The sequence below is a fragment of the Sebastes fasciatus genome, chromosome 15, assembly GCF_043250625.1.
Source record: "Sebastes fasciatus isolate fSebFas1 chromosome 15, fSebFas1.pri, whole genome shotgun sequence".
NCBI classification, from domain to species: domain Eukaryota; kingdom Metazoa; phylum Chordata; class Actinopteri; order Perciformes; family Sebastidae; genus Sebastes; species Sebastes fasciatus.
In genome coordinates this window covers 11,585,843-11,602,373 of record NC_133809.1, presented here as the reverse complement: position 1 = coordinate 11,602,373, position 16,531 = coordinate 11,585,843, and the positions used below count along the sequence as shown (strand labels likewise).

General features: G+C 41.6%; 1 protein-coding gene across 3 annotated transcripts in view; it reads left to right on the top strand.

The window, feature by feature from the left end:
* The window catches only part of stard9 (StAR-related lipid transfer (START) domain containing 9), a 47,946-nt gene that overhangs the window by 16,121 nt on the left and 15,294 nt on the right, over positions 1-16,531 (top strand). For 2 of the 3 annotated variants that reach the window (XM_074659825.1, XM_074659824.1), the window contains exons 4-21: positions 5,135-5,251; positions 5,407-5,439; positions 5,544-5,605; positions 6,222-6,334; positions 8,259-8,401; positions 8,585-8,652; positions 8,841-8,938; positions 9,042-9,254; positions 10,138-10,235; positions 10,326-10,403; positions 10,685-10,762; positions 12,228-12,407; positions 13,398-13,449; positions 13,805-13,930; positions 14,814-14,896; positions 15,068-15,129; positions 15,594-15,787; positions 15,980-16,460. In XM_074659825.1, coding sequence (XP_074515926.1) covers positions 5,135-5,251; positions 5,407-5,439; positions 5,544-5,605; positions 6,222-6,334; positions 8,259-8,401; positions 8,585-8,652; positions 8,841-8,938; positions 9,042-9,254; positions 10,138-10,235; positions 10,326-10,403; positions 10,685-10,762; positions 12,228-12,407; positions 13,398-13,449; positions 13,805-13,930; positions 14,814-14,896; positions 15,068-15,129; positions 15,594-15,787; positions 15,980-16,460 — 2,279 coding nt within the window. The remainder of the gene's footprint in view (positions 1-5,134; positions 5,252-5,406; positions 5,440-5,543; positions 5,606-6,221; positions 6,335-8,258; positions 8,402-8,584; positions 8,653-8,840; positions 8,939-9,041; positions 9,255-10,137; positions 10,236-10,325; positions 10,404-10,684; positions 10,763-12,227; positions 12,408-13,397; positions 13,450-13,804; positions 13,931-14,813; positions 14,897-15,067; positions 15,130-15,593; positions 15,788-15,979; positions 16,461-16,531) is intronic. The other variant, XM_074659826.1, reaches the window with a different exon arrangement.

Here is a 16,531-nt window from a genome sequence, read left to right as displayed (position 1 = left end):
CCCACAATGCAATCTGTCTCTTACCTCAACTGCTTTGTTCGTCCAAAAATACCTCCCAATGCTGCAGGGAAACTGTGAAAGTAGGTTGTGGCAGAGGGCCACCAGAGCACAATGGCACAAATTACAATCTATTGATATAATTTGATGTGACAGTGATGACAAACATCAGGATTGCTTAAATGTTGCCTGACATGGCCTGTCTAGACAAACTCATACACACAGTTTTAATTCTCTCAAGAGGTTGGAATAAGTTTATGCTTCCTCTTGTGGTTTTGCTCAGAGGTTATTTAAAGTATTTTGCAGACTTTTGATAAAACCAAAACGGGCAAAACGAGTTAGAACAAAAGGAATAGAGTACAGAAAGAAAAGAGAGAGTCAAGTTCAGAGACGGTTGAAGTGAAGTTCCTGCTCTTTGTGCTAAGCCTGGAGGGACCCTCAGCCTTGTGGTAGCCCCCATAGAGTGAATTTAAGAGGGTCAACTTTAACAAGAGCTGTATTGATTCTCTGTGTTTGAGGGAGGAGAGGGTGTCTCTGTCTGTTTTTGAATAGTTGGATGAAGACAAGACAGGGGCGGCGCTGCTTTTTGTCTTCATGTTTAAGCCTCCATTCAGCCAAGACGCAGGGGGGTAACACTTGGTGGTCCAGACTCCAGGAGACTGCACACTTTGTCACATCACTTTGATATTTAGAAAATAGATTCTACTTTGTTTGCTATTTAGTCTATTACTCAATTAGTCGGTTGAATGAATCAGGCTACAGATCGGGCTTTTTTGATTGATTGATTTATCACTTCAGTCACAATTCAAGCAAAAAGCTCAAATGTTGTCTATTCCCATGTCTTGAAATGTGAGGATTTTATGCTATTCTCTGTCATGTATCATAGTAAATTGAATATTTTTGGGGTTTTAAACTGTTGGTCTGATAAAGTAAGCAATCTGAATAAGTCATGTTGGGCTCTGAGAAATTATAATAAGCATTTTCCGCTATTTCCTCAATTTTCTTTTTGGACAAAATTAATCGATTAGTCAAGGAAATAGTCTGCAGATGAATCCATAATGAGAACAATTGTTAGTTGCAGCTTCACTTAGGCTCAACAACTGTCTTTACTCACAAGTGTTCAAATGGATTCCACACATAGGAATAATGCACATCATTATTCCTATGTACTGTATGGAATCCATTTGAACACTTGTGAGTAAAGACAGTTGTCTTTACCACAGTGCCTGTTGGGTGATTTATAAGGTCATTGAGCAAGACAGCCGTTGTGGCAGCTCTTTTACTAGTTACACGTGGCTGTTGTCTGCGCATGGTTGGCTAGGCTACAGAGTAATACTTTAAAATGAAAAATGTTGGGCTGCAGCTGACAGGTATTTTCTATATTGATTAATCTAGATAGTTCTTTTTTGGTGAATAGTGTAGTCTGTAAACTGTCAGACAAGAATGCTTCCAGTTTCCAGAGCCCAAACTGCATCTTCAAATGTCTTGTTTTGTCCGTCTGATAGTCCAAAAGACGAAGATATTCAATTTACAATGATATAAAACGGAGAAAAACTGCAAATTCATTCTCACATTTAAGAAGCTGGAACCAGAGAATGGTTGGTAGTTTTGCTTTTGCATCTTTTAATTGAATTTCCAGCTATCCTTTCAACACTAGAAGGTTTGTGAAGGAACAGATGAAATGTAAAATGATTCCAGTAATCTGGATGCAAAAATGTAACTTTCTCCAAATTCACACTAAAGCAGTGGCAAAGTGCGGCCTACGGTGAGCTGCCATGCAATGTCTATCGAAAGCTCAGAGAGCTGCGGCCGCTTGATTCAGCGGCAAAGTGCAGCCAGAGAGCACCCGCAGCCAATCGGTAAACCGATCCCGTGACACCTGTGACATGTTGACCTATTTTACCAATAATTTCTTCCCGCCTGAAACACGTGAGCAGGCTGCAGAAAAATTTAATTATTGCGGTGAGCCGCACTTCGCCACTATCTGGTGTGAATTCGGCGTAATACTTTGTATGAAAGGGTAGCATAGTTGTACTTTTATTATCTGGAAATGGACCAAAGCTGAAAGGATTAGTCTATGATTCAGTTAATCGATCAATAGAAAAGCAACTATCACGGCTTGTAAATTGTGAATATTTGCTGGTTTTCTTAGTCTTCTATGAAAGTAAATTGAATATCTTTGGGTTTTAGACTGTTGTTGGACAAAACAAGACGTTTTAAGACGTCACCTTGGACCCTGGGAAATAGTTATGGACATTTTTTCTGACATTTTCTAGGCTAAACGACTAATTGATTAATCAAAAAAATTATCTGCATATGAATCAATTATTAAAATAGTAGTTGTAGCCTTAGTGGTGTTTAACTGTGTATTATGTGACTTTTGAAAGCAAAGTAACATAAAACTGTCTACTAAATTCTAGTGACTTATGGTGCTGATTTCCAGCCTCTGTCGTAACCTTGGGAGTTGGTTTTCTCTCTGGTCTTTGCTTTATCAGTTGCGGTTTGATAAGACATTGGTCTCTGTGTGAGCTTCACCCGACCGTGTCAGTGTTTAACATTTTACTTTTCCCAGAGAAAAATCTCAAGGCTGATGAATATTAACACACACCGATTCACACACTTCTAAGAACAACCAGATGACCACTGAATCCCTTTCGGGGTGTTTTCACAAGGCCGGGGGCCTTTCACAAGAGCTTTCAACCACATCCAACCTAAACCTATTCCCACCGTTTTGTAAGCCTACAGTATACACAGGCTTAGCTCCAGGTTCTCGCTTCTCCTGACGGTGGTTGGTCGTCACACACACACGGGAGGTATGTTGAAATGATTCCTGTGTTTGATCCGTGGAGGTCGTGGTAGCTTTGAGAGCATTCCTCCTCTATCCTCTGTGTACTTACCCAAAAGTATCCCACCTGGTCCAGGCCTGAGCCCAGTGGACCCCTCACTGATCCCCAAGGTGTGTTATGGTTCTGGTGGGGAATGTGCTGTGTCCCAGGTCTGGTCTAGATCAGGTTGCTGCCCCCCAAGGCATGTGTTGCCTTTGGACTGAGCTTTTGGATTGCAGATGGGGCCACATGTCCCCAGGAACTCATTCTGATTATGTTTCTTTTTGCTTATCAGTAATGAACAAAGGAAAGATAACAAAATAGAGAAGATTGATCATTTGCCCTACATCTAAACAGTAACACTTGCACACACAGACATTACTATAGGCGCTGCTGACCTATAATAAATGAAAACACCCAGATTGCTCACCATTCACAATGTGTCGGGTGCAGCAAGGTGTTTCATTAATTATCCGTTCTTATCACACTGCAAAGATACTTGACAGACACCCATATGAAGATAAGCATCTGCTAATTATTTGCCTCTGTGGTGGAAAAACAGGTTTGCTGCCACTTCTACACAAGGAACTTAATATGCTGGTTGGCTGTTTGTCAGCTCTGAAATTGAATTAGGTCCATATTTCTCCCCTGGCACCAGTGTAAGTAGTTTCTAAATGTGGTACACTGTTTGACGCTGGTGCCAAATGTAGAGCTGAAATGATTAATCAACATCACCCCAAAGCGCAGCCTCCAAAATAATCATAAAGTTGAATCAACACCTCTCTAAAACAAAAACAGAACATTACACCTTCATATAGGTTGGTATTTATTGCAGGACTGTCATTACCTCCGTTAAGGCCAAAGGCCTAGGAAGGAGGTTATGTTTTCACCGGCGTTGGTTTGTTGGTTGGTTTGTTGGTTGGTTTGTTTGTTGGTTTGTTTGTTGGCTGGTTTGTTTGTTGTTTTTTCCATTTGGACGATAACTCCAAAAGTCTGCGATGGATTTGAATGATATTTTTTGGAGGGGTGGGGTGTGGCACACTTTATATGTCTTAAAAAAGGCGATTGCTAACAAGTGGCTAAATGAGATTACAAAACGTCATCACGCCGACTCGTCCGCCTTTACAGCCTCGTTGTGTATACTCGTTGAGTAGTTTGTTTATAGCCTAAGGTTAGCCTTTTACTTCTGGCGATTGTATTCACGCTTCAAAAATCATAAAAATGGTGTTCATTTGTGGAGATTATCTTGTTGAACTAAACGTGAGTTCATAAACGGAGCTTAAAATCCCATAGGATTTTTGTCGAGGGGAGCAGGGCGATGCTAACTTCCTGGTTGACCTACAAAAATACGTCATCCCTGCAGCACTCTATAGGCATGCATCATTTAAAAAATAGTACAACTATCTTGTCTGAAAAGCTGCATTTGATAATATCTTTATAAAACTTCAATACTTCAACCCATTTCATCACAAAATCTCATCTCAATTTTGTTTTGATACAAAACTAATTTGATATTTGTGTTATCATATGACTCTGAGTCAGTGGCAGTGAATAAGTGATGACCATCAGGAGTTGCTGTATGATATTTGTTGGTTATTGGTTACATTGCACACTGTCCAGCATGTGCTTCGTACTAGTTCTCATGAATAAAATAAGTGGTTGTGATTTGGCCTCGTGCTAATAATCTCCAGACTCCGGCTCTCAGATACAGACACAGAGAGAAGGAAAACAAAAGACCTCAGTTGATTGTTTTGAGTGGGACTCTCCCGGATCCCACGTCTCACCACCGCGCTTTTAGGCAAGGTTTATTTTCCTGACCCAGTCACTTTTCAAAGTCTTTTTACCTTCACATTTGATTCTATCACACATACACATTCTGCAAAGTTGTTTACCCAAAGTATTAACTGACCTCCCTGAACTGACCTCCCTGCTCCTTACCCAAACACCTCAGCAGGAAGCAACATTACCTCCCCGCCACTGGCCCGCTGCCACAGCATTGTGATCGTGAAACCTTGGTGTAAATCTACACTCGTGTAAAAACACAATGCAAGTGAGATCAAGGACATCGGCTTACACTGTAAACACCCTACAAGAGCACCTACTTTTCTAGTAAAACACGCTTTCAGATGTGTTTGCAGTCATTGCCAGTCTTACTTACAAGACTTGCATCGTTAACATGTATATTTGAACTCCTGAATCAACACCCTTCTTAATTATCTAGACATTTCTGACTCCACACAGTTATTTATAGACATATCTTAGTAAGTCTTTCTTTGTGTATTTGTGATTTAGGGTGTGTTAATGTTCCTCAGGTGTTCCAGGATCTGGGTGTGTCGGTGCTCTCCGGAGCCTCAGAGGGCTACAATGTGTGTCTATTTGCTTACGGCCAAACAGGATCTGGAAAGACGTACACCATGATGGGGACACCGGTGAGGAGGACACTGGAAATCACTGCATGGCATTGTATACATACTCACCAGGCACATTTTAGGCAATGCAACTGTTACACAAAGTGTAAACCCACACCATGCTGCACTGACAATAAGCAAATGTGAACATTGTTTTCTTCTGTATGATTCTCCAGGACTCCATTGGCTTGACTCCTCGGATCTGTCAGGTACGCCAGTGGATTGTACAATTCAATGTAGCTGATAATTCAACTACTTGAGTATCCATTGTTGTTGTAGTATGAAGTAAATAGCAATTCTCCTCTCCTTACAGGGTCTCTTTAGGTCTGAAGACACTTTTCCTGATGGGCAAAACTCAAGCAGAGTGGAGATCAGGTACTGTGTTATAAAGGCCTGACTGTGTGTAATTGTCTTTCCTTTTTTTAATCTGCAATTTTAATCGGTTTCCTGATGTTGATATTCAAATTACACGGGTACTTGTGGAACAATTATGCTGCAAAGCTGCAGGCAAAACGGTGCAAATCATGAACTGGATTTTCTCGTCTGCGTTGGACGCATCCTCGACATCCTGAAGGCAGTGTTAGAGCAGATATTATGCTTTATGGGGATCACCCTGCCGTTCGTTCACAAAGAAAAATAATTTCCATAGCAGACAGTGTTTCTGGGTCGTTTGGTTGGACCAGCGCTCTAAAACGCAGACCATGTAACCATGACTACGACCCGGTTCACATAAAACCAGGGTCAATTGTGTTATGTCACCCCCCCTCCTTTGTCTCTCTGTACTGTCAACTTTCCAATAAAGGCAAAATGCCTGAAAGGTAAACTTAAAGATTGTTTTGGAAAATGCAGATGATGACCTTACAAAACAACTTGCATCATGTGTAATGGGACTGCATACAGGCATATTGACATTAAATGATCATCATTTACATCGTATCAAGTGTGTGTCTTCATAGCAGGATGTTATTTTTTTATCCCTCTTTCCCTACAGCTTCCTGGAGATCTATAACGAGCGTGTACGAGACCTTCTGAGAGGAGGAGAGCAGAAGAAGAGAGCCTCCCTGAGAGTTAGAGAGCACCCTGAGAAAGGACCTTATGTACAAGGTGAGAGTTCGGGGCACCTGCATCTGTACATTGTGAAGTAGACAGCAAAGACATACCATACTTCCGAGAGCTAAACTCAGTTTAAATTCGAAAGGCACCCCTTCTTTGCTATTTCAGCAAGAATAAGATGCTGATTCTCAACTCTTGCAACTCTTGTGATGTTTTATTCATTTTTATTTACTTTATTTTTTTTGCAATGTGTATATATACATACACATAGACATAAAACCCCTGTGCAGAAAAGGTAGAGAGCTAAGAGTTTGTACAAAGACATTTCCTAAAAAACGCATAACAAGTAAAACAAATTAACTGAAGTATAATTTAAATTCAATGTTCAAACATGACCCCACAGTTCCTGTTGTAATTGCACAAAATGTTGAGCTCAAAAATCAACAGATAATTTTGTCTTTTTGTCTTTTTCTGTCTGTCTAACTGATTCAATATTTAACTAGAGGCTTCAAATTCTCATTAACCTATAAGGATAATTTTACTACGATTAAAATAAGATGACAAAATCTGTGCACAGGAAGAACTTTGTTTTGAATAATCTTGCAGCGACTTTATGTCTCAGACGTACAGTAGGACTTCGCATATTAAAAGTTTATGGTCTTAATGATTCGGTGCTTTTACGGGCTATGAGCTTGAAGAAGTGTGACCATTTATAAAATGTATACAAACACTCAGCAGTGAATCATATAGTAAAAGAATCTGTCTGAAACAGTTTACATTAAGAGAGTGAAGATGAGAGTGGATGCCAAAGGTTAAATCTTCCCTCTGCACACTCGGACACATAATTTTGTCAAATTATGGACTTGGATGTGTAACATAGTCTGCAGTATTTTGAGTAATGCTCGTGTCTTGTAAGTTTAGTTTATAAGTCACTGTGGTATGTGGTCAGGGGTGGAAATTTGTTCCGTTGTTAAGCTTTTGATCTGGTCCAGAATTGTCCGTCCTGGCTCTGATCCAGACTCCTCTTTTAGCTTTCCTTATTTCTCTCTCTTTCTCTTTCTCTTTCTCCCTCCGTCTACTCATCCACCACTCCCCCCTCTTTTTTACTCTCTCTCTCATCCGCCCGCCTCTCTATGCTTAAAGCCCCACATCCACTCATTGTCAGTATCAGGAGAAATCCCAGTTGACCAGAGGAAGTGAAGTCATTTCCTCGCGGTTCCAAGGAGAACACTTCACCACACACACACACACACACAGAGCACATTTATGGCTCCCAGCTTTTCCTTCTTCTCCATGAACACGTGTCCATCAAACAGTGTTTCACTCATATCCTGTTGAAGTAATTCAAATATTTGTGTTAAATGTTCATATTAAAACAAGTTTAAGTAACCACATCTTATGGCACCATGAGGCTCTGTGGTAATTTGTGTGCGCATGTGTTTAACAGCCTCTTAGAATATGTGATTCACGCCTGGAAGTAGAGCATTGTTGGAGGTTTTTGGTTGCTAAATGCTGTGGGAAAATATTACGAATGAAGCGTGACCAAGCATTGATGAGACATATTTCCTGTTTGTGTCTTTTTCACATTTTTATCTCTTTCTATCTCTCTGGTTTTTAACTCTTTGGCCTTTTTTCATGTTTACTAAAGTGTCAAATAGTGTATCTTATCATTCTTTCTTCTAGTGCAACTTTCCTATGGCAGCCATACATAACCATACGCTTAAAATGTGAAACATATATCCTATTTTATCTTTGAGCTTCATTCCTTTCAATGTTTTTAGAAGATTCTATAAAATTACATGTGTTTTTCTAATTCCCAACCGTTGCATAATGTGCATCTTGTACTGCTGTTACTCTTACAGGGAGTTTTCCACCCCAAGTTTCACATGAATTACTTCCCACTGTGGTAGTAGTACTCTACCACTCTTGGTTTATTTGCTTAAGTTTTCTCAGCATTCTGTTTCTCTCTAATCAGATCTGTCGCAGCACGTGGTCTCAGACTGCAAGCAGGCCATGGACCTTTTGGAGGAAGGCATCGCCAACCGAATCACAGCAGCAACCCACAACCACGATGCCAGCAGCAGATCTCACGCCATCTTCACCATTCAGTACACACAGGTCATCATCTCTCTCAGCCCTTCAATCAGCTTATATGCAGCTACACTCATCTGTTAATGATCTTCTTTCTAACTTTTGCCAGTTATTGCTCCTGTGCGGTTCATATTGTTAGTATCTATTTTCAGGTGCAAAATGTATCATTATGCAGATGCCAGTCTGATTACTCTTGTCTTTTCTTTACAGGCAATCCTAGAAAATAACCTTCCCTCAGAAACTGTCAGCAAGATTAACCTGGTGGACTTGGCTGGGAGGTGAAACTATTCATTCCTTCTGTTGTGTGTTTCTTTTGAGTGAAAGTCATTGACTGAACTGCCCCCTAGTGGATAAGGGCCCTGAGATTTTCTAAATTCTATATTCCACTTCTTTTATTTGATAATCTGTGTGTTTATTCATTGTGAATGACATGAACCTCATGTTGTGTTTATGTTGTGTCTGACAGTGAGCGAGCAGACCCCCACTACTGCAGAGATAGACTGACAGAGGGCTCTAACATCAACAAGTCGCTGGTCACTTTGGGCATCGTCATATCTGCTCTTGGTAAATGATTAAATCTAGCATGGGCCTCCACATTTCCCTGATCCTCACAGTATTCCTTTCTCTTCTGTAACACTGCCTTTATAAATCCCTCAACCTTTTGCAGCCCAGAACTCCCAGATGTCCAGCAGCTGTCAGAGTATCAACAGCATGGCCTCTGAGGGCGATGGCAGCACGGTAGGAAGCCACAGCAGCTCCCTGTCTGGAGGAGGAGGAGGAGGAGGGAGGAGGCACTGCTTCATCCCCTACCGAGACTCCGTCCTAACCTGGCTGCTGAAAGACAGCCTGGGCGGCAACTCTAAGACCATCATGATTGCAAGTAAGTGGAAGAGATGTCCGTATTGTGAAAGGACCATGGCTGTGATTTTGCATGATTTGGTTCATTAACTATAAAATGTGCTTTTATGTATAAGCTTTAACTGAAAGCGTTGAATGGTGTGATCATGAGCTGTTTTGTATCAATATAAAACCCTAACGCCGAATTCACACCTGGCACCTAATTGGTCTCTGGTTTTCTGCTCGCCGTTTCAAACAACATGGCAGCTCATAAACTTTGTGTTATTCCGTCTGAACAAGCAACACTCCCACCGCTGGGCACTGGGCGTCTGCTTCCCCTGCTTTCCATTGGAAATTAATGGAAAACGTTGAGATGCCCTCCATCACCGGATCTGGTGGAAATGCGCCGTAAAAGTTGAACTTTTTTGGCCACACTTTGCCGCCGCAGCTATTCATAAACATTGCAAGGCGGCTCACCACAGGCCGCACTTCGCCGCTGCTCTGGTGTGAATTTGGTGTAAAGGCAAACAGAAAATAAAAGGAATAATTGATAGTGAAAATGAAAATATATATATATTTTTTATTGCCATCCAACTCTAAAGTCTCTGTTGTTACAGAGTTTCTTGCAAGCACTTGAACTCACCAATATTGAAGTCTTTTTAAAACAGTCTTTGCTCATCACAGCTGCTGCAGTGTCACAACAAGATAATGTAACTTTGATGAAGATAAATGTTTTTGTATGTAATCAAGTGGCTGGCTGAAATTTAAATCTAAAAGTAATGGTTGTGCTTTGGAAAAAGGTTTGAGTAATGTGACCACACTGGTAAAATCCCCTGGTGTGGTCCTTTAAGTCTCACTCATGAAACTTATTTCCTGTGAGTGTGAATTGCTGTGTGTGTGTCTTTACTTTTGTGTTTGTGTTGCAGCGGTCTCGCCCTCCGCTAACAGTTACAACGAGACCCTCAGCACCCTGCGCTATGCCGCCCATGCCAGAAATATTGTCAACAAGCCTCGGGTTAATGAGGTCAGTGGCTGTTTAGAGTCCGACGCCAAGACTTAATGTTTGATCTAAATGTTTTTTAGTAGGTCAATGTGTGCTTTGATTTGTGTGCAGGATGCCAGTGTTCGGCTCATCAGGGAACTGAGAGAGGAGATTGACAGGCTGAAGAGCATGCTGCTCAGCTTTGAAATGGTATGACCTTTTATCGTCAGAGCGTAGCGCTAACTCTCCCAGGGATACACCCTACGGGGTTTACCCCCCCAAAAAAGCTCTCTTAGTACTGTAAGGCTTTGAATAAAAGAGATTCCCACATTACAAGTTTTTGTAGCAAAGGCTTAATACAGTGCTTTGTGTCTTTGTGACAGTTTTAATCCCCTGTGTGGTAAAGATTGAATGATTGCATTGAAATGCATGTGACATTTTCCTTTTGTACAGTATTTTGACTGATCATTTTTCACCCTCTTGACTGACAGCAGCGTAATCCCAGTCCATCCCTGAGCGATGAGAGGGATGGAAGTCTGTCTGACATCGTGCTGCAGAACGAACTAAAGGTAACACTGAGTGGACACACATGGTTTCATCTGCCTGACAGATACAGTTGTCCTTGACACATCAAGCATCATGAGTTTGACACTAGTTTAACTTTGAAGAAGTACAGGGCAAGATATAATCAGAAGGCGGAGGACCTTGCGCCCCACATAAAGCCTCACCCTACGATGACTACTCCCTTTGACATCTTTAACCTCACTGACCTGTGGATGGGTCCATCCGTCATCATAAATGTGTGTTTTATGACCAAGCATTATTCAAACTGACAGGTTTTGACTTTTAAACTCTAGTCAAGTCACAAAGTTTTAGAAAAGATGGAAATATGTGATGCAGGTTTATCTGTAAATGTGCATGTTATACACTTAAAAGATCAGTTCACACAAGTTACATTAAACATTTTTATGCCTCTACACCGGCAACAGCTGAGGCCGGGTTGTCCGTACGTCTGTCCGTCTGTCCGTCTGTCCGTCTGTTCGTCTGATTAGATTTTGGTGGTCAAAGGTCACTCTGACCTCACGTCCGTCCCATTCTCGTGAACGTGATATCTGAAGAATGCCTTGAGGGAATTTCTTTACATCTGGCACAAACGTCCACTCGGACTCAAAGATGAACTGATTAAATTTTGGTGGTCACTGTGACATAACTCAAGAATTCATATGCTAATTATCACACAATCACACAAATGTCTAACAGGATAAAATGATAAAGTGATGACATTTTGGACAGACATGGCTGTAAACTGAAACTTGAGTTGTCTGCAGAAGCACACAAACAAGTTTCCAACTTACCCCTTGTTTAATCTAATTACCTTTTCCCCCTAGATGGTGAGATTATTGATTCAAATTCATTTATCCCAAGAAGGGCAATTTATTTTCAATTAATTATTGGCTACTATTTCTCGACTTCTTCTGCCTTGATGAGGATCTTTCTTAACAGAAAATAGTAAAAAGAAATCTTCTCAATGAGGTCTGTGGATTATCGTTAGTAACTAGGACTTTGTTTCTTCTGACTTTAAAACTTCTTAAAAAGGAAGTTGGTAAATGTAAGGGAAAGATTGGAGTTTAAAGGAATACTCACCACAAAATGATCATTTGTATATCAGTTACTCACCCCATGTTACCTTAAATTTTTGAGGAAAACATAGTTTTTCTCTCTTGCCTCCACGTTGAACAAAGAATCAATCCACGGAGAAAAGTCCTGATGAATTGAAGTAAATGGGGGCAGCGTGTAGGTCATTTTGTGGGTGAAGCATTGTTTTAAACTGTACAAATATACTTTGCAACATAGTTAAATATAGTAAATAATCTTAATTTTTAAAGTAGTAAGTAGTAGTGAAAATAGCAGTAGTAGTAGTTGCTGCTATTGGTATCATCATTATCTCCCTGACCACAGATATTTACCACCCTGTTTTCAACCCCCGGTCTTAATTACCTTCCTTCATCGTCTTCATCAATGTCTCCTCCACAGGTGGAGCAGCTGACGAAGGACTGGTCTGAGAGCTGGAGAGACAAGAAGGAGCTGCTGGAGCAGTACAGCGTGGACATCAACCGAGACCGGGCCGGATTCCTCATCAACTCCCTCCAACCACACCTGGTTACTCTCGATGGAGATGTTCTCAGCACCGGGGTCGTCTTCTATCACCTCAGGGTATGATGATAAAAAGGCAAATGGACATGTTGTGTCCATAAAAAGTAGTGTTGTTGTATTTTGGTATTATTTGTTCTTTTCTTTATGAATTCTGTGCAGTGTTTTTAGTTATGAAATTAGAATACATGCAGTTTAGGTATCAGAATTACTTGTATAAGTGTAGTACTCAATATTAATATTAATAGTGTTATGCATGTTATTTGTATTGGATGGTATTAGGCGTGTATTTTCACACTGTCTCGTTCTTTGTACATTTCTTTTCATCCCCAGAGACACACCACTCATTTGAACAACATGACGCAAACTCCCACAAACTGATATTCTTTGCATTTGCTCTACTTTTCTCCAGCTCTCAAGTTACTGATTTGTCAGCTGTCTTGACTAAAACCATCTTCTTCTTTTTTTCTCTACTAGATTTCTTCCCCTTCCTCTTCCTCCTCCCACTATTTCTCTTTGTTCTGCTAGAAAAACTCTTGAGAAAAGGTGCGTTTCTACTGTCTTTTCATTTCACTCTACCCTCCAACTGTCCTGTCGATCTCCCATCTCTCTCTCTCTCTCTCTCTCTCTGTGTGTGTGTGTCTTCTGCAATGCATAAAGCTTGGTTGGATAAGAGGCTCTTAGTTCTGAGGCTAGGACTCAGGGGAGCTTAAGCTGTCCTGATTCTGACAATGACAAGCATACCCTTAGGCCTGACAATTACACTGTTTCCTGCATGTGAAGAGCTGAGGCCACCTGGGAACACATGTGGTCTTGACACTATATAAGAAAGCCTTTAATCCCATTAGATAAGACTTCAAAGTAAACAAATTATATTTTTTTCTGTCGGCTAAGTGGAAGATTAGAAGCGAAAGGACAATAGTTCACCAAATCACTGTGTAAAATTCTTGTCATTACATCGACTATTGCTTGTGTATGCTCAACAGTTGTTTTGATGTTTATGTAGATTTTAAATATAGCTGCCATGTTTACACATTATTTTTTTTCTTACAGGAAGGAGTTACCCACATAGGACCTCAGGAACAGTTTGAAGAACCACAAATAGGTATTATTTATTCATTTGGTCTCCATGTTTCCTCATCAAGCTGCAAATATTCCTTTTCAAATTGTATAAGAAGATTTTTTTTCTCAACTGTTGTACATTATAAGAGTGGAAATCCTCAAAGTATCTTACAACCATGCAATGTCCCAGAGTAGACATACAATAAACTGGCAGCTTTAGATAAAACACACAGTACAAAACATGGAATATGGCAGAATACACGAGAATGCATAGTAAAACATTATACTGTATATCTTAAAAGGGACTGTTCTGCCGCATTGAGCACTGAATATATTTAGAAGTACAGTAGCTGCATCGACACAGCTTTCTAAATCAGTATGTGCGATTGTGTTTCTAGTTCTGCAGGGCAACTCCAGCTGTGAGATTGAAAACCACGGAGGTGTGGTAACGCTCAGACCACTGCCGGGCTGCGTCTGCCTGCTCAACGACAGAGAGGTCACTGAGCCCTGCCGTCTGGCTCAAGGTCAGCTCATGTCCTCAACATAACAATTTGTTCACACTGTCTTGTTCCCACTGCATTATTTACGTACATCTGAGACGTTCTGTAGTCAAAGTTAACAGCAAAAAGGAAAGTTGTAGCATGTTATTAATGTCTGATCCAAGCCTTGTGGATATGCAGATATGCAACTAACTGCCTTTAGAAAGCTTAGCTTATGCCTAGTTCACACTACGCGACTTTAGCCCTGATTTTCCACTCGCCGACAGTTTTTGGAGCTCCCGGACAAAAGCCCCAGATCAGAGGCAAATCCATGTTGGCTCGGCGCTCACACATCGGCGCTCGAGAGCCATGTGTGAACTGTTAAAAGAAGCGAGCCGAGAGGCTTGTCAATGCATCGCAGATGTATTCCAGATATCTAGCATGCTAAATATCTGGATCTGTCGGGGAGCCTTTAGGGAAGCTACAGCCAATGCGAGCGCGAGACACGGGTTGAGGGGAAACCTGGCAACAATAGGAACTTCACAAATATCTTTTTTGCATTGCATATGTTTTCAGAATAGACATAAATATTCAATGATGCATAAAATCAGAATTGAGCAGCACTTGACACTGAGCATTAAGGTCATAGGATTGTTGCACTGTGCTGGATATCATATATAGGTTAATGTACAATTATAAACACACACTGAACAGATGAGATTTGATAACATATATGGGTTAATGTACAATTATATAATCACGCACACATCCACAGATTCTTCCCATGGGTAAACATAGACACACACAGTCATACACCCTGTCCCACTCCCACAGTGAGCCACATACACCCACTGTCCTCCGCTTACATCAACACACTGCTACAGGATGAGCACAGCTTGTGATGAAGGAGTTGTCTCTCTGTCTCCAGGGACGGTGATCACCTTGGGAGGATTGCACAAGTTTCGCTTCAACCACCCAGCGGAGGCAGCCGTCCTCCGGGAACGCAGACGGGTGGGTGCTGCTCAGTTGAAAGCGAAAATGATATTCTTGGTTATGATGCTGGTGATACACAATATTATTTCAGATCCTTTTCTACAGCATATCTGTTCTGAGAATAGTTGTGATTGTTTACATTGTATTTCTGGTAAATATTAAAGTTGATCTTTTCTTTACTGTTCTCAGGCCAGTGAAGGTGGCATGACCTGCACCTACATTGACCTTTGCCCCTTGACCCCTGACCACAGGTAAACACTGACTCCAAAAAAGAAATTCACAGATCAGCACAATATTCATCCCTCTGTGTATGCTGTGTGGTGCACAGAGAGCTTACTGCGCAAACATGCAGCATACATATTTGATAAGAGGTACATGTGTTGTACCATGTTCATGCTGTAGAAGTAGGGCAATGCTTCATGATTCAGTTCAGTTGGTGGAGATGGCATGTGTTTCCAGTAGCCCCCACCCTCGTGAACAATTCCAGTTAGCTGTTTACAGGACAGGCTCAGCCGTTGCTTGGTGACTGTGGGGACGCTGAACTGAAAACTAACAACAGTAGCTTTTACTTTAAACCTGCCACCAACTAACTGCTAAATTCTAGACTTGAAATTGTATCCAGGTGAGATAAAATGATTTCTTTCACTTTTTCTGTTCTTTTTTTTCAATCACAGTTTCTGACTTTGTACTTTACCCTGATCTATGTGTTTTATAGTGTCGAAGAAGTGAAGCTCCCGGGCCAGCTGGGTGCCTGTCTCTCCCCCAGTGAGGAGCTGACTGCTAGGCAGCGTATGGAGGAACAGCAGCGCTACGTGGAGAGTTTGCGACAGGAGATTCAGGCTGAACAAAGAAGGAGTGAGCGAGAGCTGGAGAGGGAGCAGGCCCACCTCCGACAGCAGCACAGTGAGAGTAAGTCGTCTTTCCACCTACACAAAAGAAGTTATAGCTTGTACAGATACCTGTCAGCTTTCAAAATCCAAGCTAAAATTGAAGATAAGTTTTATAGCAAACTGGATAAAAGATTTAGTATATTGATAAATGGTGTGCAGATCCAAGGTATCCACGCCTTTTTATTCCCTTCTGTAAATCTTTACCCAACAGTTCAGCAGTGGATTTTGCAGGAGAAACAGCGCCTAACAACTGTGGAGCTGAGAAGCACCCAAGAGTCTGGAGTTCAGACCGACCTTATTCCCGCACCCCTCCTGGAGGGAGTGGCAAGACAGGCGTCTGAGGACCAGGAAGGTCAGACGGCGGATCGTCCATCCCAGGTGGTAAGGGCCCGGAAGAAGACGGTGCAGGAGGAGCTGCTGAAGCATCACGCCCTGTGCCGTTCCGAGAGCCGCATCCGTCGGAAAAAGTTGCACTACCAGCTGGAGAGAATCGCCCGCAAGCGGCATCTGTTGGAAGCTAAGAAAGAATTGCAGCAGCTGGAGAGGGCCCTGCCTCCAGGACCAGATAGCCCTGAGTCTCCTGAGCTGGGGTCCCCCGCAAAGCTCAGAGGAAGACCATTTGTTTCTCGTAGACACTCATTCTCTGCAGACCTTCTGTCCCGGCTCTACCCGCAGAACACCCCTATATTCAGGTAAGCACATAATCGTAAAACCTGTAGAGTTAATTGCGTGGAGGGCAAACTTCTTAGCGTAACTAACAGGG